The 26,056-nt window shown below is 43.3% G+C and overlaps 1 protein-coding gene across 1 annotated transcript in view; it reads right to left on the bottom strand.

Annotated features, from left to right (window-relative positions):
• atg2a (autophagy related 2A) overlaps positions 1-26,056 on the bottom strand; it is a 41,333-nt gene that overhangs the window by 1,468 nt on the left and 13,809 nt on the right. Inside the window, exons 8-41 of the mRNA XM_012866083.3 lie at positions 25,508-25,672; positions 24,189-24,331; positions 23,867-23,942; positions 23,251-23,494; positions 23,035-23,176; positions 22,402-22,500; positions 20,527-20,682; positions 19,658-19,931; positions 17,350-17,422; positions 16,473-16,647; positions 16,237-16,379; positions 14,276-14,397; positions 13,961-14,118; positions 13,434-13,566; positions 12,791-12,975; positions 12,612-12,692; positions 11,020-11,126; positions 10,758-10,850; positions 10,568-10,638; positions 9,504-9,580; positions 8,492-8,662; positions 7,297-7,423; positions 6,893-7,116; positions 6,566-6,795; positions 6,321-6,456; positions 5,782-6,006; positions 5,562-5,663; positions 4,572-4,656; positions 3,624-3,780; positions 3,423-3,492; positions 3,253-3,335; positions 3,050-3,171; positions 2,805-2,959; positions 2,534-2,692 (exon numbers count right to left, since the gene is read on the bottom strand). Of these exons, the coding sequence (XP_012721537.2) occupies positions 2,534-2,692; positions 2,805-2,959; positions 3,050-3,171; positions 3,253-3,335; positions 3,423-3,492; positions 3,624-3,780; positions 4,572-4,656; positions 5,562-5,663; positions 5,782-6,006; positions 6,321-6,456; positions 6,566-6,795; positions 6,893-7,116; positions 7,297-7,423; positions 8,492-8,662; positions 9,504-9,580; positions 10,568-10,638; positions 10,758-10,850; positions 11,020-11,126; positions 12,612-12,692; positions 12,791-12,975; positions 13,434-13,566; positions 13,961-14,118; positions 14,276-14,397; positions 16,237-16,379; positions 16,473-16,647; positions 17,350-17,422; positions 19,658-19,931; positions 20,527-20,682; positions 22,402-22,500; positions 23,035-23,176; positions 23,251-23,494; positions 23,867-23,942; positions 24,189-24,331; positions 25,508-25,672 (4,763 nt within the window). The remainder of the gene's footprint in view (positions 1-2,533; positions 2,693-2,804; positions 2,960-3,049; positions 3,172-3,252; positions 3,336-3,422; positions 3,493-3,623; positions 3,781-4,571; positions 4,657-5,561; positions 5,664-5,781; positions 6,007-6,320; positions 6,457-6,565; positions 6,796-6,892; positions 7,117-7,296; positions 7,424-8,491; positions 8,663-9,503; positions 9,581-10,567; positions 10,639-10,757; positions 10,851-11,019; positions 11,127-12,611; positions 12,693-12,790; positions 12,976-13,433; positions 13,567-13,960; positions 14,119-14,275; positions 14,398-16,236; positions 16,380-16,472; positions 16,648-17,349; positions 17,423-19,657; positions 19,932-20,526; positions 20,683-22,401; positions 22,501-23,034; positions 23,177-23,250; positions 23,495-23,866; positions 23,943-24,188; positions 24,332-25,507; positions 25,673-26,056) is intronic.

Below are 26,056 nucleotides of genomic sequence, written 5' to 3'. Positions count from 1 at the left end.
GAGAGCGAAGAGAAATCAGTTTAGATATTTTAGGTTCTCGAGGATCGGCAACACTTAAAATTAGGCAACCGTGGCCATAACTCTAACACTTAACAAAAAGATTTACACATGTGGGAGATTTTTACATTTTATTATGTCAATATTGAGGTGGAAGGGCAAATAAACTTGGCCCTAAACATGTTTTCCTGAACAATAGTTACCCGTTTATTCTAAATAAAACCAAGAAGTCACCTAATTGGCAAACCTCAGAGGTTTGGGAGAGAACAAACAGCATCACGGAGACAGAGGACGACAGCAGACATGCCAGGTATAAAGTAGCGGGTGACAAGTTTTCTAATTTTTCCTTCCCGCTAATGGGTGGTTTTTCTTTCCACTGTCGCTTCATGCTTGCTCAGTATGAGGGATTGCTGCAAAGCCATGTACAATGCAGACGACTCTCCCTGTAGCTCTACGCTTCTCCAGGAGTGAATGCTGCTTGTCGGGACTTTGAAGCAATCAACTGGTTTCCTTATATAGGAAATTTTTGACCAATCTGTATAATCTGATTGATTTTGACTTTGTAAAGTGCCTCGAGATGACATGTTTCATGAATTGGCGCTATATAAATAAAATTGAATTGAATTGAATTGAATTAATTAAAACACACGGAGCTCTGAACTTCTCCGAACTCTGTTTAATCCATAATACATAAATAATTAAAAAGATAAACAGGGAATGGCACAACTGCAACCCTAACATAAGATATCTGTGTCCACATGAACTGATAGGTTGGCTAAGAAGGACATTAATCACAGAAGCAGCCAAAGTAGTAGTAGGGAGGAGCTGCAGGATCCAGAGCTCGGGTGGAAGAGTCTGGCCTTTAAATAAGAGTGAAAGCCTTAAAAAGTCCCATCTACAGTTTTCCATAAGCCGTGGCAGCATCATGCTGTGGGGATACTTTTATTTAAAAAGGACAGGAAAAATCTCTCCTGTGGCTTGTGGCTGCAACTGCGGCATAAGGTAGTTCTAAAAAACAAAAAAAAGACCACAGCTTTCTGATTTGCTTTTTTTAAAATGAAAGCGGACTAATTTATTTTCCACTTTACAATTACTGCTCTGTGTTGGTTGGTCGCATAAAAAACTTTAAAGGTGGAGGGGTTTTAAGGTGGAAAAGCTGAAGTCTTATCTTCCACTTTTTTTCTTCATACATGTATTAGAACAACTCCTAGATTAGCGGTTTTTCCAGAATCCTAAAACCTACAAATCCCATAATGCACTGGAACAGTCAAGGTGGGATTTTATCAACCCCTTCCCCCCTGGTTTGGTTCCTCCTCGTACTGAAAGATGTAGTCAGACTTTACTGATGTACTTTAAAGAGCCAAACACCGATAAACGCTTGGATAAAGAAGAACATGTATGTGTTTGTTTGGTTGAAAACACGAAGCACGCTTAGCGCCAAGTTCGCACGGCACTCTTAATTTTGCTCTCATGCAAATAAGTCAGGACTTTATACTGAATAAACATAGAGCCGCAGATCAGAAACCTGGGTACCGTATTTTTCAGACTATAAGTCACTTTTTTTCCACAGCTTGGTTGAGCCTGCGACTTATATATCAATTTTAAATGGTCCAACATGAACCAAGTAGTAAACACTGCCGTCAATAGCTGCAAGAGGGCGCTCTAGGCTTGTGAAAACTATATGCTGCTCCTGAACCACTTAAAAATGAATTGAAACATTAACTTACAGACAACAAAGACTGAACACATGTTTGTATGTTGTTTTGCTGCTTCAGCATGCATTCATGCAGCGAAGCGTCGTGCTGTGCAGCTAGGAGAGCCCTGTTACTGGGCTGTGCTTGAAGCTAATGACAGCTAGCGCTAGCTTGAAGGTCCGTTGTCCGGGCATTTCACAACTTCACGGATGCGCGTGAGCTTTATGCTGCTCTGAAACATCTGTGTCGTACTGTTAGCTTAGCACGTAGCACCGCTACGCTAACAGACTAATTTCTTAAAAAAAAATTTTCTCCTTTTTTTCCCTCTTTTTCCCCTTTTTTTCTTCATTTTTTCCTTTTTTTCTCCTTTTTTTTCCTCCCTAACACACTAATTTTAACTCAAATGCGCTGGCAGGAACCTTGCCGGTTGGAGTTGGTGGTTTAATTTACCCCATTCATCCACCCAGGTATGTTCCATATTATTCAGCCAGTTGTGGATGCAGCTGTGTAATTGAATAAATCGCCTTATCAGATTAAATGTCAGTTTTGAATCTTAGATTGTGTGAAATAAATTTCTAAATAAATGTATATTTATAGTCCCGTGCGACTTATATATGTTTTATCCCTTTTATTTTTTGACTGATGTGACTTATAGACCGAAAAATACGGTATATGTGGCCAATAAGTTGCTTTTATTTCCTACTATACCAAACCAGTTTGATGAAGGCTGGGTGTCTCTCACATTACAGGTAAAAAAATAAACCGAAAATACAGCTTTAGCTAAAAGATGTCCGTCTTTTGTCTATAATTAGCTTGTAAGAAAGAGAAACCAGTGACAGCACCTCTCTGACTGTGTCGTAAGCTTTGGCTACTCCTTCTCTGAGATCCGCCGGTTGCGCGGCCCTGCGGGGTCGACTGGAGGGGGCCCGGCCCTCGGTGATGGCAAAACGATTCAGAGGCGGCGTCGGAGACAAGATGTCATACACGGTCTCTGCTGTGGCCTACAGGAAGGATAACAAACGGTACAGCAGATAATGGAATTACGTTTACATTTGGACCTAATATTAAACTTCAGCTTATTTTGTCCCCGTCTGGAAGAGAGGGTGAACGTACCTGGATGGCCTGCACCAGCCTGTTGCTAAGCTCCAGAGCCGCCGATGCTGTAGAGGTCCCGAAGGACGCCGCCCCCCTCTGGAGACCTCGGATAATGCGCCCGTCCTTCCTGTACTGCTCTATAGGCAACCAGAAGAGATCCCTCACTCCGTGGACTGAGCGGAGACACAGAGAGGAAGGATTAACTTAAAGAAATAAAACAGGTTTAAAAACCGTGACTGCCTCTGTAGCAGACTTTAACTCACACAGCTGAACAACAGAGTGCATGGGGCCCACGCCTCCCAGAATGCCCGGCAGCTGATTCTTCCTGATGTCCGACAGCCACTCTGTGACGGCGTACTGGATCACCTTGTCAACACCGAGGAGACTAGGGGGACAAAAATAAGTCTTTCAGGATTTGCTCTACAGATTAAGGGCAAGATGAGTTTGTCTGGATGTCCATTCATACCCATGTCTGCAGCAGAGCCTCTTCAGCTTCAGTTCTGAGCAGTTCAGCTGAGCCAGGCCGATCAGAATCCCTGCAAACGTCCCCTGAGAAACAAAACACGACGCTCAGAAGCAGTCCGAAGGCACCGTAGAGTCGTAACACCCGGGGAGCCGTTTTCATTGACCTCTCACCTGCTCAATGACCACATGTTTGCCATGATAGTCCAGCCAGATAGGCACTTCAGAAGTGAAACGAAATTCCCTGAAGAATCACAGACAAAAGCAAATATTCAGGCAGCTCCTACATGCATCCTTGCAACTGTGGGGGTTGTTATCCTCCCCGTTGACGTTTTCAGGTTTCTCTACATCTGTGACGAGTCGACGTCTACACACCGGAAGTAGATTGGCTGCTCAGAGGAGGACGAGGAAGAGCCGGCCGAGGAGGAGCTCTGCTCGCTGTAGGTGGTTTCCACAGAAGCCGTGAGGTCAGGCCCCAGACCAGCGTTTGCCCCGGCTTCCTCAGATCCTTTCTGGGAAGGATCTACCTTCACTGTGGGCGGCCAAAAGAAACAGCAAGATTAAAAAAAACTCAGCAGAGCTCGTCGTACTGCGCCTCCAAAAAGGTTTTCACATCACATGTAGTGGTTTAAAGTGTTCAATTGTTCCAGGGATTTTATGTGAAAGAACAGAAAGTAATTCATCGTTACGAAGTGGGAGGTAAATAGGTTGTTTTCAAAGTTTTATATAAGATAATGAGAGAGAACGGCTCCTGCTGGGGATTTGTTCGTCTGAAGAAGGGACAGGAAAAGCTGCTGAGAGTTGACAGGAAGATGGACGGAGCTAAAAGCAGGTAAAACCTGGAAAAAAAACAGTTAAAGGCAGGAAAAGACTGCAGACTGAGGAGGAGGTTCACCCTCCAGTGGAACAAAGACTGAACATACAACCAGAGCTGCACTGGAACCGTTTAGATAAAAGCAAAGTTAGAGTTTGACATTGAAGAAGCCTTCCTATTTTGCAAGGAAGACAGAGCCAAAATGTCAGCCTCTAAATGTGCACGTTTGGTTGAGACATACCCTAAAAGACACTTGTGACCGACAGAGGTTAAATATAAACCACACTTTTCAGATTGTTATTTGTGTAAAAACAAAGAATCACTTTTCTTCTACTTCTCAATCATGTTATACTTTAGATTGGTCTATTTAGCCCCATCGGTCCCCAAATGGTTTCTGTTACGCCCCCCCCCCCTTTGATGGTGGAAACATTTTAAACTGAACCAGAAATATTAAAGTGCTTTATAAATAAAGTGTTATGGTTAAAAAAAAAATGTCTGCATCCACTGACCTTCAGCAGCAGGGTCCACAGGCATGTAGGGGTTTACAGAGGATGCTAGATTGCTAAAAAAGTCCTTCAAGAAAAACAGAGCGTCCTGGAAGAGAGACGAAACAAAGTCAGAAAGGAGCACCAAACCTCACAATGAAACTGGTTACAATGCAAAGAAACCTGCGTCAAGTCGAGGCTCAATGTACGTAAGATACTGCAAAGTAGGGCTGGACGATATACAAAAAAAAGCATATCGGCCTAATGGTTAGAGCATAGAGCTTCGGTCCCAGAGGTTCTGAGTTCAACTCCAACAAGCTGCCATTCTGGGTCCCTGAGCAAGACCCTGAACCCCCAATTGCTCCCCAGGCGCCGCACAGTGGCAGCCCACTGCTCCCCAATGGGGATGGGTTAAGATGCAGAATTGAATTTCTCCATTGTGAGATCAATAAAGTTCAATTATTATATTGATCATATCGATATTTATCAACAAATTCAAAACATATTTTAAGAGGAGCCCTGACCATTTTACACTGCTGCTTGATGACCTATTTTTATATAAAGAACACACAAACACTGAATTCCAACTCAACCCTTTATTCAACAAAAGGAAAATAGAACGTGTGTTGTCTGAACTCTTTGAAGGGGGCGGAGCTTGGTCCCTGGGTCTGCGCTTGTGATTGGTTGGGAGGATGTAATGACTGTAGTATTAACCTACATGGCAAGAATGCGAAAGGAAAACTTTCATTCTATTGAACTTTTTATTGATCCTTTTTTCTATCATCGATATAAGTCTATCGATCGATATATATTGTTATTGAATTATCGTCCAGCCCTAGTGCAAAGGGTACATAAACTGTTGCCAACGATTAACATTATATTCAAACACGCATATTAAGTACTGCTTCCTTTAAACTTCAAACATCAAAAGAAGATGTTCATTTCTTTAATCTTCCTACAGGTGAAAAAGGAGGCTTTTTCCGTCCATATCTGGTGCAGGACGCCGTTGTTTACCTGGTCAATGTTGAGTCGCAGCGGCAGCAGGCTGACCCGTAGGCAGCACTCGGGTCCGCCGAGTCCCGACTCTGGTAATACTTGCAGGGCCTTCACAGTCAGCTGCAACAGGGACACAGCAAATGTCTGAAACCTGATCTGTTTCGTCACGGTGAGAAGACGTTTGCCTTTTTTTCCACCTCAGCTGTTTACAAAGCAAAACACACACACGCAGCCTCACCATGTTGGAGTGGGCTCGGCGAGGCATGCTCTCGCTCGTGTAGAGGTAGAGGAACTTGTTGAGTTGCGAAGAGGCCAGTCGATCTCGAACCTCCAGCTCCTGGACGATGAAGACCTGCCTGCAGAGAGGCTGCTCCCCACTGGGACCCGCCGCGGCGCCGAGCGAGCCCTCCCCATCCTGCCCTGCCACCGCCGCCGCCGGGTACGACTCGTGCTGGAAGGACACCTGGAGGACACCGGGGGAGACGGTCAATGGGAAACACAAGGATGTGACAAAGATTGCATTACAATTAATTATCAAGAAATAACTTTAATGTAAAATGGGGCATAATATACAAACAATGCCATAAAAAAAACATGTCAAACTTTTGCATGTTATGCCACTTTGCAAACTTCAAAGTATGGTTGAGATTTCAGGTGATAGACCAACAGAAAGTAGAGTATCTAGTGGAGGAATACAGTAAAAAAACCCGCCCTGTACTGTAGTTCTACTGAACCGCAGCCCAGTCAGGAGTACTTTGCCGTGATAGACCAGCCAACCTTGGTGAGCTGGATCTCCATCAGCAGGGAGTGCTGACGGCCGCTGCCTCCAGCCCAACGCCAGGAGTTCTGGGGACGAGAGGAGGTGACGGAACGAGACGGAGACCCGCGGACACCGGCGGGGACAGAGCGGCCCCTAAACCGCGACAGAGACGCAACGGACAAGTTTGTGTAACGGCACAAAAAAAAAAACACACGCAGTAATAAACAAAACGGAGGTAAAACTTAAAAAATAAAACAAAAACCTGTTTGAGTTCTGAGCATGTGCGCCCATCGGCTTGCCGCCGAAGTCCCTGCCCCCGTAGAGATGCCACACCACAGAGATCTCCTTCAGCACCACCCGCGTCTGCGGTACTGGGAACCAGCTGGGAGCTCGCAGCAGGTCGGAGCTTCCTCGGGGCCTGGAAAAGTGGCCGTCCTTCACCCTGATGGGGCCCTGAGACAGCACGGTCACCACGGGCTCCCCGTCCCTGGACTGCAAGGATTTCACAAGCGGGAAAAGGTTTCAGAAGGAGGAGTCGCCGTTTTAAAGGTAAAAACAGCGGGAGCGACAACAGGAAAGCCGCCCTCACAGGTATGCCCATGCCAGGGGCCTCCAGGATGCAGAAGTCGTCGTTATCGGTGGAGCCCTCAGAGCCGTCATCCAGCATCATATCAGGCTGCGCCTCCACGGCTGTGGCAACCAGCCCGTCGAGCTCAGAGTACTCCCTCTGCGGGACAGCCGGGCTCGGCTTCGAGCCTTCGCCAGGAAACAAGTAGACAGACACGGGCGAGCCCCTCGGCACCGACGGAGAATCTGGAAAAAAAACGAGAGAATCCGTCAGGGGCTTTGAACTCAGAGCAGCAGAAAAATGTTCGCCAGGCTGCAAAACCCGCTCTCTGAATCCAGCCAGAGGAGGGAGGTGCTACGGAGCTAAATGAGAGTAAATATTCTCCCGTCATCTTTTTAAATACGTATGTTAAGAAATAACAGTACCTGGTTCTGAACCGTTGTCTCTGTGGCTCTTCTCTGTGTCGATTAAGGCATCAGCCAGGTCGTACTGGTTGATCTCCGCCGTCTCCGCTGGAGGACAGGGAGGCAGAGACGCAGGACTTTCTGACAGCTAACGGGACACAGCATTACACGGGTATTAGAGGCAAGACCATTTATGCAAACCGTGTCATTTTATAATACATCTCCTACGCCTCGAAGCACAAACGTCAATGTATTTTTATTGGAATTTTGTGTAATAAACCAACACAAAGTGGTACATTTGGAAAAATGTATCATTATCTTGACTTCTGAAGGTATGAAAAAGGGTGACGTTCATTCGCATCCAGCTCTAAACGAAATGCAGTGCAACCAATTCTCTTCAGAAGTCATCGATGTGTTAGTTAGAAGCAGGGTTAGGCTACAAAAACAATTTCCCAAGCTTTGAACATCTAACAAAGCTCCGTTCAATCAATCAATTCACTTCCTGTGTGATGTCACACAGGAAGTGAACCTCAGCCGTCATGGTAACGTGCGCAGGAAAATATATATATATTTTTTTAGTTAATTAGGCAACGAAAACTTTGAGGAACGAAATAAAACCGTGTGTTCCAGTTCCAGAACATAAAAAAACAATAACGTTTCCGGTTTCGTATCTGTTCCCTGTAAAATACAAAAAGTTCCCGGTTTTCATTTTCGTTCCTTGAACCGGTTCAAAGCCCTGGTTTAAAGTTTACCCCCGAGCCTTGTGTGATACACAGCTAACGTGTGGAAGACGTTGCTCTAGTCAAATAAAACCAGAATCAAACTTTATGACCCGCTTTCAAAATGCTATGCGAGGGACAGCAGGGACAGGGAAGCTGATCAGACTTAACAGGAAGATTGAAGGAGCTAAATACAGAAGAACCCTGAAGCAAAACATGTTAGAAGCTGGTAAATCACATTGAATTTCTATTTATTGCATTAAAATGTGGGGCTATAGGCACACTTTTGCTACAGTGAGGACATTCATCACAGCTTGAGTCAGTTTTCTCGCTCCGTCTGGATCATATCATTTCAGTCTCATAGTTCCTAGCTTAGTATATTGGCTGTTGGTGATTTCCTGTCCCTAAAAATCTACGGTTAGGTGCATCAAACTATACAAAAAAGAAAAGCAACATTTTTAAAGTTAGGGCATTGTAAATGAACGTTAACGTCTTACCGGTAATTTCTGGCCAGCGATTTCAGTGGGTGAGGTGTGGCGGGGCGGCGGGTGCAGGTCGCCCTGGGTGACCAGGTACTGCAGCAGATTGACGAGGGCGGCGCAGGAATCCGCGCAGGTGTACAGGTGCACCACGTTGTTGGAGCAGCGCAGCTCGAAGAGAGGCTGGGACTGCAGGAAGAGCATCCATCAGATGTTAACGTCATGGCAAAATCTGAACAGGTTCAATGTGTTGGTCCTGGCCCGGATAGAAACAATACTGGAGGCGGGCCGCTTTGGACCGTCTGACACCAGAGATGAACAAGAAGCTTCGGACGCTGCGGGTTTTTCCAGGAGGGATCTATTTTCAGCGCTTATCTCCCATAGATGCCATCAAACTGACATCTGAGACATTTAGCGACTCTTCATCAGGTATAATCGCTCATTCCTGGGGGAAATGGGACTGGAAACAAGAGCTGCAGCCAACGTCCGGGCTCTGATTGCAGCCCTGCACGCACATCAGTCCCCAAAAAAATAATCGCTCCGTGTGCATTTTTCTTCCCGGTTATATACTATTTAGCAAGATTTAACAGTCAAGGCTCACATATTGTGACAGTTTACAAACCAAATAACCAAGTTCCTTCAAATAAGCCATACCAAATAAACTAAAACATTTTTTTTTACACATTGACATAAATTACACAGGCCTCGATTAGCCTTGATTGGTTGGCTCGGCTGCATCATCGCTGCAGGAAGACATTTTCTTGCTGATTTTGGTTTCTGGTCCAGCCGAGAGTAAAACTCAAGCCAAATTACTGTCCGGAGCTATCATTACAGTGATATCCAATTATGGCTGAAATAAATATTTATGAGCACGCGGCCAACTGCTTGTTAGTGGCTTTCTGTGGATCTTGAACTTAATTATAATGCTCCCCCTACCTTTTCACCGGCTGGTTTGGCTGTTTTGTTTTCGTTGGCCCGTAGCTAAATATGATGGAAAAACAGGTCTAGAAGGACACGGAGCCGAACTCACCAGCTTCCCGCTATCGCTGCCTTTCCATGTGGTGATGGCGAGCTCCAGCAGGTCAATGTCCAGAACACACACATAATCTTTAAGACACAAACACACATGAGATGGTTTTACATTACACCCTTTTTCTGCCAGTTCCTCCTAAAATGTCTGAACTCACTGATTCTAGAGGCGTTTTTTTTTTACATTTCATCTTAAGGAGGAAGATGGACAACCGATCAGATTAAACCAACACAGGTTAATATGCTGGCTCAACTGTGTTTCGCTTTTATAAAACCTGAGGCCATTTTTCGGTAAGCTTGGCTAAAATCGGGTCACCGAGAGGACAATTAATAAATGATGCATGAGACGGGGAAAAAAAAGGAAAAAACAGACAGAAAATCACTTCAACGTGTCGCAGCTAAAGGTGGTTCAGTAAGCTGCTGGACCCATGGGGTGTACTTTATTTTGCAAAATACACCTTTCCCGTTTCGGCTCCACCTTTTTTGAATAAATGACTGCGGCGTGGGTTTATATTATGATTTTCTTATGCTTCAGGTTGGATTTAAATCATCTGAAATTCAACAAGGACCCAGTGATTTGTATGTGACGAGAATTGAAGGAGGTCTTACTTTCTTCTTCATGTGCCTGAACAAATTTCACTGCAAAAAGAGAACTAAAAATAAGTAGAATTTTCTTGAAATGAATGTATTTGCCCTTGATTTGAGCATGTAAATAAGATTATCTGCCAATGGAATGAGTATTTTTACCCCTAAAACAAGATGATTAGATATACAGCACTTGAAATAAGATGATGGAGATGAATTGTCCCTATTTTAAGTGCAAAAATCTTATTCCATTGGCAAATAATCTTATTTACATGCTCAAATCAAGGACAGATACTCTCATTTCAAGAAGATTTTTCTTATTTTTAGTTCTATTTTTGCAGTGAAGGTGGGTTACCTGGTAAAAACATCAGTGCACCCTATTTTGTTGTAATGAATAGCAATTTGTTACCCTTTTTTAAATCTACAGTATTATAAAGTGGACTTTGAACAAATTAAGTCCAAAAGAGATGCGTGTCCTACCTTTCCTCAAGTCCACCGTGTCAGTCTCACATTTGTCAGAGAGGTAGAGAGCAGAATCATCCAGGATGAATCTGGGGACAAAAAAAACACATCTTACAGTAAAAAATAAATAAAAATCACTGGATCTATTGTAGTGCACACGGCTAATCCTTTCTGTTGTACATTGTGTTTGTTCAGGGATGCCTAGTACCTGAGGTGGAAGGTGGCGGTGTCTACGATGATGTTACTGGACAGAGAAAATGATTCTGCTGTGAACAGCACTCTCAGGGGCAGATACAGAGGCCTGGGGAGAGAGAGGAGTGTAACATGTTCTCAGGTTCACCGTGAGTCCGGTAAATGTCTGCCAAATGCATTCGTGTTGCACATTTAAAAAACAACAACAGTTTGGCTTCACAGCTGCAGCAGCAATCATGGGATAGCAAAAGGACGAAGACCGCCCTCCGGGTTCCTACCTGTAGTCTACGGCACAGCTGGCGAGGTGTGTGTGGAGGACGGTGATGACGGCCGGCGCAGTGTAGCCCAGGATGGGGTCGTCGATAACGTCCAGAAAGTCAATCAGCTGACAAACGGGAGGAAAATAAAACACTTTAAACGCTTTAACTGGGAGGCCAAACAAACGGCATCAGCCACAGTTACAGCCCAGGCCGAAGACATTTCTGTCAAATTAAATCACTTTTTATGTGTCCGAGTGTAACTTCATGCGCTTGTTATCTCTGGCCAGAAGGCTTTCGTTTTTGGAAGGGACGGTTATTTGGGTCTAAAGCGCCTGCAGATGGAAAGCAGACTAATTACAGCAACAAGTATAATTGCAGTTGGATCGCGCGAGTCCAAACAGTCTGGGTTTTTCTTTGTTCCTTTCTGCCTCCAAGAAAATAAAACATCTCAGATTAACATTTTTCAGTCTCGCCGGGTCCAGCTGTGCTGAAATGAAGCTGTTTTTTTTTTTGAGAAGCTGAGACACCAACTTCAGGAACGTACAGCCACTCACAAGCAAGCATCTGAGTGATGTAACCTCTAGAAAAACTACATTTAATTACCAGGAAGAAATGTGCGCCCTTACAGAGCAACATTAGGATGAAGAGTGAGCGGCGTTTAGCAAATGCAGAAAGTCTGAGAGCTCAAACTGGAAAAGACACCCAGAAGGAAGGACAGAACGAATGACACAAGGAGGGAGGGAAGGACAGAAGGAAGGCAGGCAGGACACAAAGAAGGAATCTAGGAAGGAAGGGAACTAGGGCACCAACAAGGGAAGACAGAATGAAGGGAGGTAGGACACGAGGACAGGAAGGATGGACAGACTTAAAAATGAATGGAAGGAAAGAGCGCATAAGAAATGAAGCAGGACACAAGAAAGGAATAAAGAACCCAAGAAGAAGGAAATGATAAAGAAAGGACAGAAGGAAGCGAAGTAGGTGACAAAGTTAGCAGGACAGAGGAAGGTGAGTAGGAAGGAAAAGTGAAAGGAGAAAAAAAGCAGGAGCGGATGTAAAGAAAAACACGGGTAGGAGAAAGGAAAGAAGGATATATAGTAGGAGAGAATGAAGGAAGGGACCTAAGACACAATGAAGGGAAGACAGAAGACATAAAAGAACAAAAGAATAGAAAGGAAGGAGGATAAAATGAAGACAGCAAGAAGAGAAAGAAGGGCATGTGGGAAAGGGGAAGGAGGAATATGAGGAATCAAAGGAAAGGAGGAAAGGAGGGTCACTCATATGCGAGAAAGGAGTGACGGGAAAAATGAAAAACAACGGGGAAGGAGGGAGAAATGCCACGGCTTTGTGAGATTGTAATAAAACTCTAGAGATACAAATATCTTTATGAAGCCCGTTTTCTCTTTCCACTCTTTTTACACAAACGGATGTCAAATTTCAGACCTGCCTAGACATCGTAGAAACCCTCAGCGTTCAAATGTCCCACAGACAGCCAAAATAGTTTCATTATTTGCACATTTCTTTGAATCAACTAAAGCTTGAATAAGGAAAAAAAAACCCTATAATAGCTAAATACATCAAATATAAAAACAGGCCTGATTTAACGCTCCCACCTGCTCGTGCCAGCTCTGGTTGGTCTGCGTCACGTAATGCCTCATGGTGGCGCCCTGCAGCTGGAGAGCCACCAGGAACTCCTGGAAAAAGACGCAGATCAACGTTTGTTCCTCAGGTGGGTCCTACACCTGCCAGCAGCAGCACCGAGCAGGTGCACACAAAAAAAAAGGGGGCAAACCTTGACGTTCCTCTGGAGGTCCAGGGTGATCCTGATGGCCGTGGACAACATCTGCGGATCGCCTTCCCGTCCTCTCACGCTGCTCACTCCCACCTCCGTGGGGTAGATGGTAGGGTCCAGGTCTTTGGGTGGTGTGAAGCTGGGCATCTCCAGCCTCTCTGGGATGGAGGTGTCTTGAACCACGGCTGAAGAAAAATGTGTCCGTTGAGTCACAAAGGCATGAATAACGTCTAACAAACAATACATCCAGGTGTCAGGGCTCCTACACACCATCCATGTCAATTTTCCCAACTCAATAGTTTGCACTTCAGACCCTTTTAGATGCTTTAACGCATAATCACAAAAGCTCACCATCAATGCATGGCAGACATTTCTACACGGGTCAGAACCTGTGTAAGTGTTAGATGGAAACGTGGATGGACAAACGGTTAAATGGAAAAAAGAAATGGATGTATCAATGGATGGACGAAGCTTTAAGATAACTTCACAGAGAATAAAGTCTGGAAAAACAAACTTCTTTCCACCATCTGTTTTTATTTTTTTACTAGAATTTTCCAGAGATAACGGGAGCTCTGTTACAAGACAAATAAAAGACAGACATATCGGCAATAAAAAATGCTGCAGACAGGACCACAATGTGCACCTCGATGGTAGAGCTCCACTCGTTTGCTCTCCAGAGTCAGGAAGCTGAGGTTGGGATCATTTTGATGCTGCGCCACACTGAAAATCTTCCCCCCTTCCAGGTCGAGCACAATCTCTCCTTGAGTTTGGTCCTCCTGACGTCAAAAAACAAAAAAAAACAGGAAAACCACATGAAGGAGGCCTTTGCAGCGGCAGGGGTTTTAAACCAGACTTAACCTTCACTTACACCATAAATCTAAACTTCAGCTTACCAACGTTAAACACTATAATGCTGGAAACCTTAAAAATGGTAATTACTGCATAAAAGATGGTATAGGAAAAGTTAAGACACGAGTTTTGTTTGTTAATTAATAAGAACTAAATTCTATGTGTTTACATAAATTACAAACATCGAAGAGCAATGCTGAAATGTGTTGAACCGCTTAAGCACATTATTAAAAAAAAAAAAAAAAGGGTTTCCTATTATATCATCTGAAGCAGCTTTACTCATCAGTGCCCTCCTCTGAATCCGTCTTCCTCCTGGCTCACCTTCCTGTCAGTTCTGGCTTGCAGGCGACCTTTCCCGATAATCACAGTGAGGGAGAGGAGGCTGAGGTTGTGGCTGGGAAGAGGAGCTGACGGCTGCGTCCTTCCAGAGGATTCGCTGGCCAAGTAAAACGGAGGCTCGTCCTCATCCGAGTCAGAGTCTGAGGCGGAGAGCGAGGCGAGCGGTTTGATCCAAAAACAATACAAAAGCCAATATTAGATGTTTTGGCACCATGGCTGTCACATTGTTTGTCATGAAATCGAGGTCAGGATTGAATTTATTTTATTTTTTTCCCCCGTGAGAGCAGAGAAACTTGCCCAGTTGGAAGGCCGACTTGCACAGCTGGAACTCGTCGTGGGGACGGCGGCTCTGGTCGGCGCTGTGGGCTGAGGGGGGAGGAGGGGGAGGCGGCTCCCACATCAACAGGTCATTATTGATCCTTTTGGAGGGAAGAGGAAGGATGAAGGAGAAATAAAATCACTTCTCAAATCACGATTTATAGCCAGCACACAAAACATCGACCGGCTTTTAAAGGCGACTGAGCTTTCATTGTCCAGCGCTGAGCAGAAGCAGCTGCAGTTGCTTCACGCTTCGCTTCAAGGAGCCAGAGCTAATCGTAATTGTTTAAAGTGGTTTTGATCAATGAGTTGTTAAAGCTTTTTAAAGAACAAAGTTTCCCTTTTGGACTCCGGCTCAGATGTCGCACGTTTTCTGTCTCGTTTCCTTTCTGTGAACGCATTCTGACAGCATAATGTGGGTTGGGTGCTGAAACTGGGTAAAGTGGAAAACTGGAAGACAAACCAAGGCGTGCCAGGCCTAATAAAACAAAACCACCCGCAGCAGAAACGCTTAGTGAAAGTCGTGTATTTGAGAACGATGAAACCCGACAGGCCCTGAGAGGTACATCCTCGCTCCGTCGATCACGTATCATATCTGCCACGCATCATTTGCACGTAACCAAAAAGTTTCCAGGAGCCTCCCTGCTGCTAAGCTCATTAGTGCTCTGCTTGCCTTTAATGTTGCATTTGTGCCATTATATTTACATTTTCACATGAGCTCTGTGAGATGTTGGGATCTTTTTGTGTAACCAAACCCAGAAACTTCTTCCCAGCTTTCTTTCTTGCCTGTCTGCTGTGTTCCTTAGTCTCACTGCAAAAACAGATCTAAAAATGAGTAAAATGTTCTTAAAGTTAGTGTATTTGTCCTTGATTTGAGCAGGCAAATAAGATTATTTGCCAATGGAATAAGATTTTTGCACTTAAAATGGGAACAATTCATCTTCATCATCTTATTTCAAGTGCATTATGGGGTCAAAATATTCATTCCATTGGCAGATAATCTTATTTACCTGCTTAAATCAAGGACAAATACACTAACTTTAAGAACATTTTACTTATTTTTAGATCGTTTTTGCAGCGTTCATGCTGTTGGTTCTCTAACAAACCTCTGATGCCTTCACAGAACAACCACATTAATAACGAGATCAATTACACATAGTTGGACTCTATTGATTAGGCGACTTGAGAGGGTCACCCAAAATAAAATTATGTACGAACGCTGTACATATGCTGCACACGATTTTATTTTATTTTTCGATTTTATCAGAGTAGAGGGTGTGTTTTTGCCCAACACATAAAATCTCAATGAAATACGATGACTTTTGTGGTTGTGACCGACCAAATGTTTTGAAAGGTAGGAACGTTACAATTAGTATTTATTTAATATCCAGCAGAATTGGACAAAATGTGCCTCCAGACCAAAACAAATATTAGTTTTTCTGCCAAGTTGGCCGTCCTGCCGACACACCGGCTCATCCCCTGGAGTTTAGGAGCATTTCTCTGCCTGAATGATGCATTAGCAGGGCCAAGGTCCAGCCACGGAGAGCTGCTATCCTGTGACTTTTAGACACAACCCTGCTCCAGTAAGCCTGAAGCTCTGCAGAGGGCGGGCAACGAGCCATGAATTTGTTCTGCTGTGTTGGAGAAGGGATGCATTCAAAGCTGCAAGTAGCTTTAGAGGACTATACCTGGGAACCCCTGATGTAAAGGTTGGACTTAGTTTGCTGAAACAAAACCCTTTCTCTGAAACTCACAAAAGAAAATTAGCCAAAGTTTAATAATAAAAAATAAAAAAACCTTTTTTACGATTAAGTCTGGCTGCTTGGAAATAGCATATTAAGACATGAGCTTTGATGCAAGATGTCTGCACGCTACTGCACAGCCAAATGATAAAACTATAGAGCTGGACTTTTCTGCCAGATTAAAGTGGTTGTAGAGACCTGTTGTAGATGCTCTGGAAGGCCTCCTTGCTGGGCAGGAGGATGTACGCCAGCGGCAGGCTGAAGTCCACCGCACACTGACACTGAGCGACGCACTGCTCCTGAAACTGGAGCATCTCCTCCGGGTCGGCAGGAATCACCATCTAATTAATGTGGGTTGGATCAAGTTAGCAACAAGAAGGTTCAATGGTTGGTGTGTCCCCCCCGTCCCCCCCTCCGCCCGAGTGTTGGCACACCTCCTCCGTCTCAAACATGGTGCGGTTTGAAGAAAACGGAGAGCTGGATTTCTCGTTGAATTCACAGTGGCTTTCAAAGAAGGTGGTGCTGAGATCTTTGATGAGGCCCAGGTTCATCCCACTCAGACCCGCTGCTGGGCCCTGAGCTTCACCTCCGCGCACGCGCACCGATATCCTGTTGATGGAAAAGTTCAGTTTACTAGCCTACAGCTTCTAGTACCAACCCTTCCAGTCTGACTAGGAAGCCTCAGGAAACGCAGAATAAAACCCCCCAACGCTTTCAGGAGACCTTCAGAAGACCATGTTAGAAGATTTTACCATTTAAAGACTTCATCACATAAGATTTTATTCCTGCACTGCAAAAAGAGAACTAAAAATAAGTAAAATTTTCTTGAAATTAATGTATTTGCCCTAGATTTGAGCAGGTAAATAAGATTATTTGCCAATGGTATGAGTATTTTTACCCCTAAAATAAGATAATTAGATATAATGCACTTGAAATAAGGTGATGGAGATGAATTGTTCCTATTTTAAGTGCAAAGATCTTATTCCATTGGCAAATAGTCCTATTTATCTGCTCAAATCAAGGAAAAATACTTTAATTTCAGGAAAAAAATTCTTATTTTTAGGTCTATTTTTGCAGTGTGAAGAGCGTTCCATGTCTCAGGAGCCACCAAGAATCGACTGTCCAGTATTTATAAGCCCATCAGGGCCTCAAAACATATTTTCTAAATTTTCTGATTGAGTTTCTTAAAAACATAACCCACGTGTTCATGTTTGCCCACGAACAAAAACAGCTTTGGAAAAGCCGCGAGTGTTTTTGTTACCGTCCTGCATTTAGGCCAGTTCAGTAATTATCCTCGTCACAGGGACTGACCTCGGCACGGAGTCGAGGTTCTTCATCACTCTGATGCAGGGGAAGGAGCCTCCCTCCCAGCTCTCATACGATCCTGGGGAAACACATCCAGTGAAGAAAGCATTTAACAGACAGGAAGACGGACGTCTAATTTAGAGGACACTTTGTGAAGCCAACAACGTACAAGACACAGAGACTAGGAAGTCAGAGTTTAGAAGTCAAACTGTTTTACCAATATTATAACAGTACATCTAGCTTAATTAAAGGGTGTATTTTCTTCTTCTCCAACACAGATATTGCACTACTTTCCTCTAAAAATGCCTTTGCACGCACCGTTTACCTTTATACTCAGACAAAAACAAACGCTCTGTGCAAAATCTCGCTCACTAGACTCAGACATGGTGCATTCGAGAAATTTAATCTTAAAATCACAACCAAATGTGACAATGATACCAGCGCCTCCTAGTGGATCGCTCCCACTGCAGCAACGCATCACCCAGTTCATTGAAGTGTGTACATATTTAATTAGAAGCTTAACTACCTGAAAGCAAATCTGTGGTTAGGTTCTGAGTTTACCTTTAATTGAACACGGCTTAAATAAATACATTAATTATTTACAGGGGGCCTTTTAAGACAAAAATATCAATCTCTGTCTGCTTTTAAAATCCAAGTGATAAAGAGAATGAGTTAAATCTTTATTTACACCAAGCTGTTGGTGCATAAGACTGATTTCTGCTCCTTTTTTCCATCCACCCGTTTTATAAGCTCGCTTATCCGTGCAGGGTCATGAGGGTACAACCCACAGAGACACACAGGGCAAACAATCATACACACATACACTGACACACCTAAGGGTAAGGTTCATTAGAGTAAACATTGACCTTAACAGTCACAATGTAGGACTGTGGGAGGAAGCCCACGCATGTATAGGGAGAACATGCCCAATGCATGCTGAACGACTCCAGGTCAAACCCGGGATTCAAACCCTTCCTGCTGCAAGGCAACGGTGCTACCAACCGCGCCACTCTGCAGCCCATAGGATTTTTTTCAACCTAATTGCTAACAGTCTATACATATGGATGTATTTATGGCTGCAGGCACACTTGCTTATCTTGCCACGTATGTTGATGCATTGCCAAAGAAAAACTATTACTTGGGAATTTTATCAGAAAATCCTTGTCAAACATCCCCCCCTGTTTAGCATAGTATGCTGGTATTTGGGATGAAGGGTCTCACATTGTTGTACTATTTCAGGACCTGGTACATTAATTTTGCAACTTTATTTTTCATATTTTGTATTAAACAGACCATGTTGGACTGAAGGCTTAGAGCTATTCTATTCACAGTGAGTGAGTGCGCCCAGCGCCTCGCTGAATTAATCAGGATATAGGTTACCATTACATCAATGTGGTCTGCCTATTTTTCAAGCTGGATCGACTCTGGATTTAATAAATTATTTCTTAATATGTCCTTTTTGTAGAGCAAAACTGCACTGGCACATGTAGCCAACCCGCTTCTTTACAGGGTTTGACTGAAATGCCGCCACAGGACACATTGGGGGAAAAAAATAAATAAAAAGAAGTTCCTCTGGTGCCATTTCGAGCAGGTTCAAGCATCTAGCATGCTGAAGTGAGTGCATCTCCCATCAGTGGGGCTGCATAGAGCAGAAACATAACAATATTATTGGGTCAGTGCTGTGAAATTCATGCCGCACCAGTCCCCAGCGGTGGTGCAAACTTGAGGCAGTAACAGTGCTTCAGAGTTGGGATGCCCATGTGTGGCAGCCTGGCTGCCCTGGTGATCATATAACGTATGATGTGGCGTCACATCATACGTTATATGGGGGTAATTACTTAAAGCTGCGTATTCATCCTGTTAGACAAGAACCTTTGCTGTAAGGACTCACGACACAAAACAATCATTTTGTAGAAACACAACCCGAATTGAACTGAAATTTACTGGGTGTTGATAGTTCCTTCATATATAAAACAAATCAGATTAAAGTTGGAATATGTGAACTACGTGAAGCTAATTGAACACAATCTGAAGGTATTAATATATGTAAAACAAGCACACTCACAGGAACCTGGGAACATTTTATGAAGAATATCTCGCATTCAGTTTAATACGAGTTCAACAAGGTTTTCAAACAAAATGAAAGGTTTCTAAAGCACACGCCAAAGTCTAAACCCGAGCTTGTGACACATGCACAAAAGCAGCTCGGAGGTGTTGCAGAACCCATTTGCTGGCTAAGACTGGAGGGAAACTGCCTTAATAATGCCAAAAAAAATCCCAACCACAACCCATTTTTGTTGGTGTGTGCTCCCACCATGCATGTCTGTGAAAGAGGCCTCCAGCAGCTGGGTGAGACAGGGAGCCCACGGCTGGCCCGGGGCCGGCTGCTCGCTCTGCAGATCCGGCGCCTCCTGGTGCTTCAGCTCCAGATCCGTCAGCTCCAGCACCAAGGTCTCCTCCCGCACCGCCCTCTGAGACGGCGGCCGCCGCAGGCCGAGAGGTCGCAGGTCTGGGATGGGGAACCGGAGTCTGATCACGGCGTTGGGGGACAGGAGGGTGAATGAGGAGTAAAGCTCATTGCTCTGGGTCTAAGGAGAAAGAAAAGGTATACTTCTTGGGAGTCCTTTCCAGAACAAAAAAAAAAAGAAAAAAGCAAGCTGAACTTGGACTTAAAGAACAGATTCGGTCATAATCAACCCTGTAATCACAGCAGACCGCTGCTTTATCACAGAGCCGGGCTGCTGAAAGGCTGATATTAGGATGATTGGAGGACTACTGAGTCCCGCTGAAACCGGACATTTCAGTTAAAAGTTTGCGTCAGCACAAGTTTGATCGGTCAGACGTGACAGAATGATGTTTTCAGACAAAGATTTTAATGGTTTTTGGTTTCTCATTGTGGCGATGACATAAAAGTTCATGACTCTGGACAACCACAAAGGCTCTCTGTAAACAAAATCACGAGAAGTGAGCTTTAAATATGCTTTTCTACTCAGTCAGCAGTCTTGTTTATGATGGTTTGTGGTCTTGATTGCTAACAGTTAACAGAAGATAATAAGCACATGTATAAATGCTGATTATACTTCGTGTTCATTCCGTGTTTTCTGGCTTGGGTCTTAGTTTTCGGGGGTTTCTGGTTTGTATAACATTTATATGTAGGAAGCAGCCCAGTGCTGGCGGTTCCACCTGTATGAGTCCTGGTCCAGAGTTCTGGCTCGGACAGCGGCTCAAGGCTCTGCTGAGGCTCCCCAGGCGGCTGAGGATGTCCAGGTCCAGCTCGGCGCTCAGCTCCGCCAGCTCTACCCGCACCACGCTGTCCCGCCGCACCACGTGCTGCTTGCCCTGCAAACACACAGAAAATGACAAATTAACGTAGAAACTCAGATGTTCTGACGTCACCCGTTAGGTTTGAGCCTCCAGCACAAACTAAAGTCAACAAAGTAAGGCCCAGCTTGTGTTTCAGATGATTTATCAGTTAAACTGTGTTAAATCTAGGGCTGAATGATTTTGGAAAATAATCTAATTGCGATTTTTTTTCTTAATATTGCGATTTAATGAGATTTTTGTTTTTCCAGTTTAATTCTTCATGTGTTTTAAAATATATACAAACAACAAATCAATTTGTTTCCTCGCCATGCGGATTAATTGCTAAAAGACCCGCAGCATCTAAACTCGGAGCAGAAATGATTGCGTTCTGCCTGCAATATATTTCAACCAAAATTGCAATTTTGATTTTCTCTGCATTAACCACAAGCAACAAAAATGGCCTCTAAATAAAGATGTTTGTAAACAAGGACTATTTTAAATATGAACTTTTAATGTTTCTATTGATCAGAATATTATTCAAGAGAGCAGCTTTTAATTTAATTGGACATCAATCCTTGTTAAACATAAAGTGCAACCAACAAGCAAGTCAATGTATTAAACTGATTGACCTGTACTTAATGCTTTGTATGATTATATAAACTCTAAAACAAGTAATAAAATTAGATTATCTCACTGCTGCAACTGTCTTCCCTTCCATGTGGAGGCAAACCCACTTTAAACATTTTACCAACACCTAATGGACGTGTCTAATTCCCTAATTGTTATATAGCCAAAAATTGCAGACTCTGCGATTTGGAAATTGCGTTTTTTTTTAACCACGATTATATTGAAAATGCGATTAATTGTTCAGCCCTAGTTAAATCTGTAAACAACTTAATAATTAATTTATTTTTTTTACCGTTGGGTGTTTTTTTATAGACAAAACCTAAACAGCAGGGAGGGTGTAATAAATTAATCATTACAGCTACGTGGAGATTCTTACTGTATGTTGAGTAAATAAAAATACCCCATTTATACAGTTTTTAAAAAAAACTTTACTCAAGAATATGTAACTTGAGCTTACTGATGTGATTTAAATCAGAAAATTAGCAATTACTCCAACACTTTGATCAGTGTCACTACATGAAACTCCAGTGCTTCTTCTGGCATAACAAAGTAAAGGCTTTAAACCGCAGGGACGACATTATGGAAAATGTTCTGGCCACATTTTCAGAAAAAACAGACTTTAATTCTGCAGCAACAACAAAAAAACTGTAATGTGCAGAAAACTGCAGATTGGTCAATAAAGGCTTTTTATTGCAAGGCGTTATCTAACATGTTAACATTACAAGGTGTGCAATGTACTTTCTGTAAATCGCTGTGCTTGGGGAAATAAAGCGCAGGTTGCAGAGTAGCATAACCTCATTTGCTGATGCAAATGAGGCCTAAGAAGAATAAAGCAATGGCAATGGGCTCAAAAAGCATCTTTTGTGTAGGTTTAGTTTGACACTCAGTACTCCAACTGGACTTTTTCAGTTCTAGGGATGTAAATACGATATTTCAAACAAATATTTTCAGCGGAGTGAGTTATAACGATTCCCACAAGCTCCCTTTCCAAAAGCATGGGACTGTGCCAGAGAGTTTTCTATCTGCAGAGGAGCCAGAAACGTCTGCCCGAGCTTAAGGGGAAGGTTACATTAATCTGTTAGACTTCAAAGATGCAAATAAAACATTTTTTGTGTGTTTAAGTCGTACTTTCCGCAGGCGTCTTTCGGTGAGGCTGTAGTGCAGCTGGGCACACGGTCTGGCTGCAGCTCCGACTGGAAACAATCCAGCTTTCTGGAACTGAAGCAACTGCAAAGTGAGGAAAAAGGGAACCATTAATGAAACCATTAATGAAACCAGATTATATTGGCTGCAGGTACCAAACAACACCCTATATTACAGATAAGCTGACTTGACCAACATTTGCGTTTATTGCCTCATGTTTTATCACAAAGCAGCCTCACATTAAAAACTAAAAGACAAACTAAAACATTTAATGCTGTATAAAAAGGTGCTTTCCAGCTTGATTGAAGTATAGAAACAAAAGTTTACAACTAATTTACAGAACAAACTTCTATGAATGGACTTTAAGTAAAAAACCTGAAATCACACCAGAGGGTAAAAGCAGATGGATAGAGGAACAGGCGGAGGCGTGGATGAAAAAGCAATATTTAGACATAAATGGAAATGCAAGAAGCATTTTTCCACACTTTACACTTTCTTTTGTATTTTGCATGACCGATAACGACCAGATGACCAAACTACACGCGGCGGCTTGAGCAAACGTTAACTGTTGCCACTCTCACAAAGAGGAATTAAAATAACCCGGAGGAGGTTTTCTACCTCACAGTACTGATGTTTCCCATCCTGCCAAAGGCACTCCAACAGCTCCAGCCGGCTGAAGGAAAGGTCTGAAGTCACAGCCCGACAGCGCCGCCTCCCGCTGCGAGTCTCGCACGTCACCTGCACCGCCGCCCCCGTCAACCTGCCAGAGAAAGCGGGACACAGAGGATGAGTTATATTAACCTCAAAGCAACAAAGTTTTGCTTCTTTTCCTACCTGAGGTGGGAGAGAGGGCAGGCTGTGGCGAAACTGTCTCTCAGATGGTTGAAGTTTTTATTGGTGAACATCTTGTCCTTGAAGGACAGCAGCCCTTGGAAGAACGCCTGAGACACCTGAGCTAATGACGAGGGTCCGTCAGAAGGTGGGTCCTCCTGCAGCATGGTTAGGGTGAGCCCACCGATGGTCAGGCGCAGCAAGGCTTCGGGTTTCAGCTGCTCTGCCTGGCCGCTGTGCGAGCGCCCTGGACAGGCGACAACATAGAAGTATATATTTAATCTGCACTGCAAAAAACAGAACTAAAAATAAGTTAAATTTTCTTAAAATAAGTGTATTTGTCCTTGATTTGAGCAGGTAAATAAGACTATTTGCCAATGGAATAAGATATTTGCTCTTAAAATAGGAACAATTCATCTCCATCATCTTATTTCTAGTGCAGGATGTCTAATTATCTTATTTTAGGGGTAAAGATACACATTCCATTGGCAGATAATCTTATTTACTGGCTCAAATCGAGGACAAATAGACTAACTTTAAGAATATTTTACTTTGCAGTGTGTGATTCTGTACCACGCTAATAAAAGTGACACTTTGCTCCTCAAACAGCTCTCTTTACCTCTGATCCTGCTGGCATGTGGCAGACTGGATAAGCATCCTGGTACAGGATATCTTCGAGGACAATTTACCAGACCCTGACAGGAAAAAAAATACAGAAAAAAACCCAAAAGTACACAGTTTATTATAGCATGTTGCTAAAAACCTATTTTGCAAAGTGTTACGGCCACAAAAAATAAATAAATAAAGCTTCAGAAAATAGACATAACAATAAAAGTTTAAGTGACCTCTTGCATACATCCTGGATACAAATGGCTGATTTCTAGCCTTCTGCTCCATGCTTAACGCATGAACACTTGCATGTAGAAAAACGGAGGCTGTACCTGTGCTGACAGCGGTGCTGGGTGCGCCAGGCTGCTCAGACTGTGCGTGGAGGACTCCATGTCGCTGTCTGACAGCTCGCTGCCGCAGCGTGTAGACGCCACACTGCTGCTCATCCCCGCTGGGCCCATGGAGTAAAACATTTCTGTACAAACACAAATTCAGAAGTTAAAACGCTGCAGTGTGCACAGAGACGTCGCAATGAGAGACGCCAGTAGAAAACAGAGCAGAGGGACATATTTTTTCCTGAAACACAGAGCTGGGAAGAAGAGAAGATGTCTTGATTTTGCCTATTTGTCACACATCACACTAGTTTAAATATCAGGCAAAAATAAATAACTTGAGCAAATAAAGCAAGCATTAAAATAAATAAAACAAAATGGTTTCATTTGTTAAGGCTAAAAAGGTATCCAATGCAATATGGTCCTATGTGAAAGAGCAATTGCTCCCAAACCCCGATAACTGGTTGTGCCATTTTTGGGGGCAACAACAAAGGATCCCATTTCTCACCATCTTTCTTTTTTAATGAGGTCTGAACTGTTTTAGACTTTGTTCTGGGTACGCCGTCCAGCTTCTGGATGAATCGCTGATGTGCTCTTGGGATAACGTAAGGTTCGTCATTGTTCCACGTTTTCTCCAGATGTGGTTAGCGCCTCCCATTGCAGGTCACTGGAATCCCAACGCTTTAGAAATGACTTTGTAACCCTTACCAGGTTAATATATTCTTGAATTTATTTAGATCAGGGCATGAAGGGAATCTTTTTCAGATCTTATATGCTACTTCGTGTTGTCAGACAGGTTCTACAAGTCTGGCAGTAATCAGGCCTTGCTAATGCTGATCTACATAATGTATTTACCACTTTAAGGATGGAAGGACTATTTTATCCAGTATTTAAAAGTGTCTCTGGAAAGGATTACCAACTATAGCTTTAATGTTTATTTTATTTTCTTCAAACATAATTCAGGAAACAGCGGTGGCAAAAATCCAGCAATAAAAAACAAAAACAATTTATACTTTTTTGCTTTTCTCTGATTTAAAATAAAAAAATATCTATTTTCAATCCTGGCGCTCAAGACCCACAGTCCCAAAAATGTTTTAGATGTGTCCCTGCTCCAGCACACCTGAATCAAATGATTGCATCCCCTCAGCAGCCAACAAGAGCAGCAGAGACCTCTTCATCACCAATTTATTTTAGGCAGGAGTGTGGAGGCAGGGAAACACCTAAAACATGCAGGACAGTGGGTCCCATGGACGAAAACAACTGACCTAAACTGCAGGGGGCCTTTATGAGCAGCACAGGTGAACTACTGATCTTTGTACCTCCGTTCTCCAGACTGGTGATGTAGGTCTCCAGGTCAGGCTCGTTTTCCCACTCCCTGTCTTTGGGACTGGATCCCAGCTGCTTATTCAGGTCCTCCTCAATCAATCGCAGGTCTTCTGAGTCTAATGGCCGACTGTTTGCTCCACCACACTTCTGCTCAGGCTCTGAGGGTAACAAACATAATAAAACATTAGCAAAGAAAAGAACAGAAAAAAGACAAGCTGCATAAATCTACCATCCATGAGCCGGTTAATAACATTTGATTTTAGTTCAGTTTATTGATACCACACTGATTCACAATAAATGTCAGCTATAGGAAATATAACATCTGTGACCTGACCAGACTAAAAACAAACTAAGTCAGAATGAATCGGGTCAGGGACTCTGACTTTCTGATATTGTTCATTGTTATTATATTAATAAAGCTCAAAGACTAACAAGTTATTACTTGGATTCCTAAATTATTAATTCCCACATTTCTACAATTTACCTTGTTAAACTAAAAACTGTATTTTATTGGGATTTTATGTAAAAGTCTTATAAACCAG

This window comes from Fundulus heteroclitus, unplaced genomic scaffold, assembly GCF_011125445.2.
Source record: "Fundulus heteroclitus isolate FHET01 unplaced genomic scaffold, MU-UCD_Fhet_4.1 scaffold_51, whole genome shotgun sequence".
NCBI classification, from domain to species: Eukaryota; Metazoa; Chordata; class Actinopteri; order Cyprinodontiformes; family Fundulidae; genus Fundulus; species Fundulus heteroclitus.
Note: the sequence above shows the minus strand (reverse complement) of the source record. Positions and strands in the feature narration are given on the sequence as shown.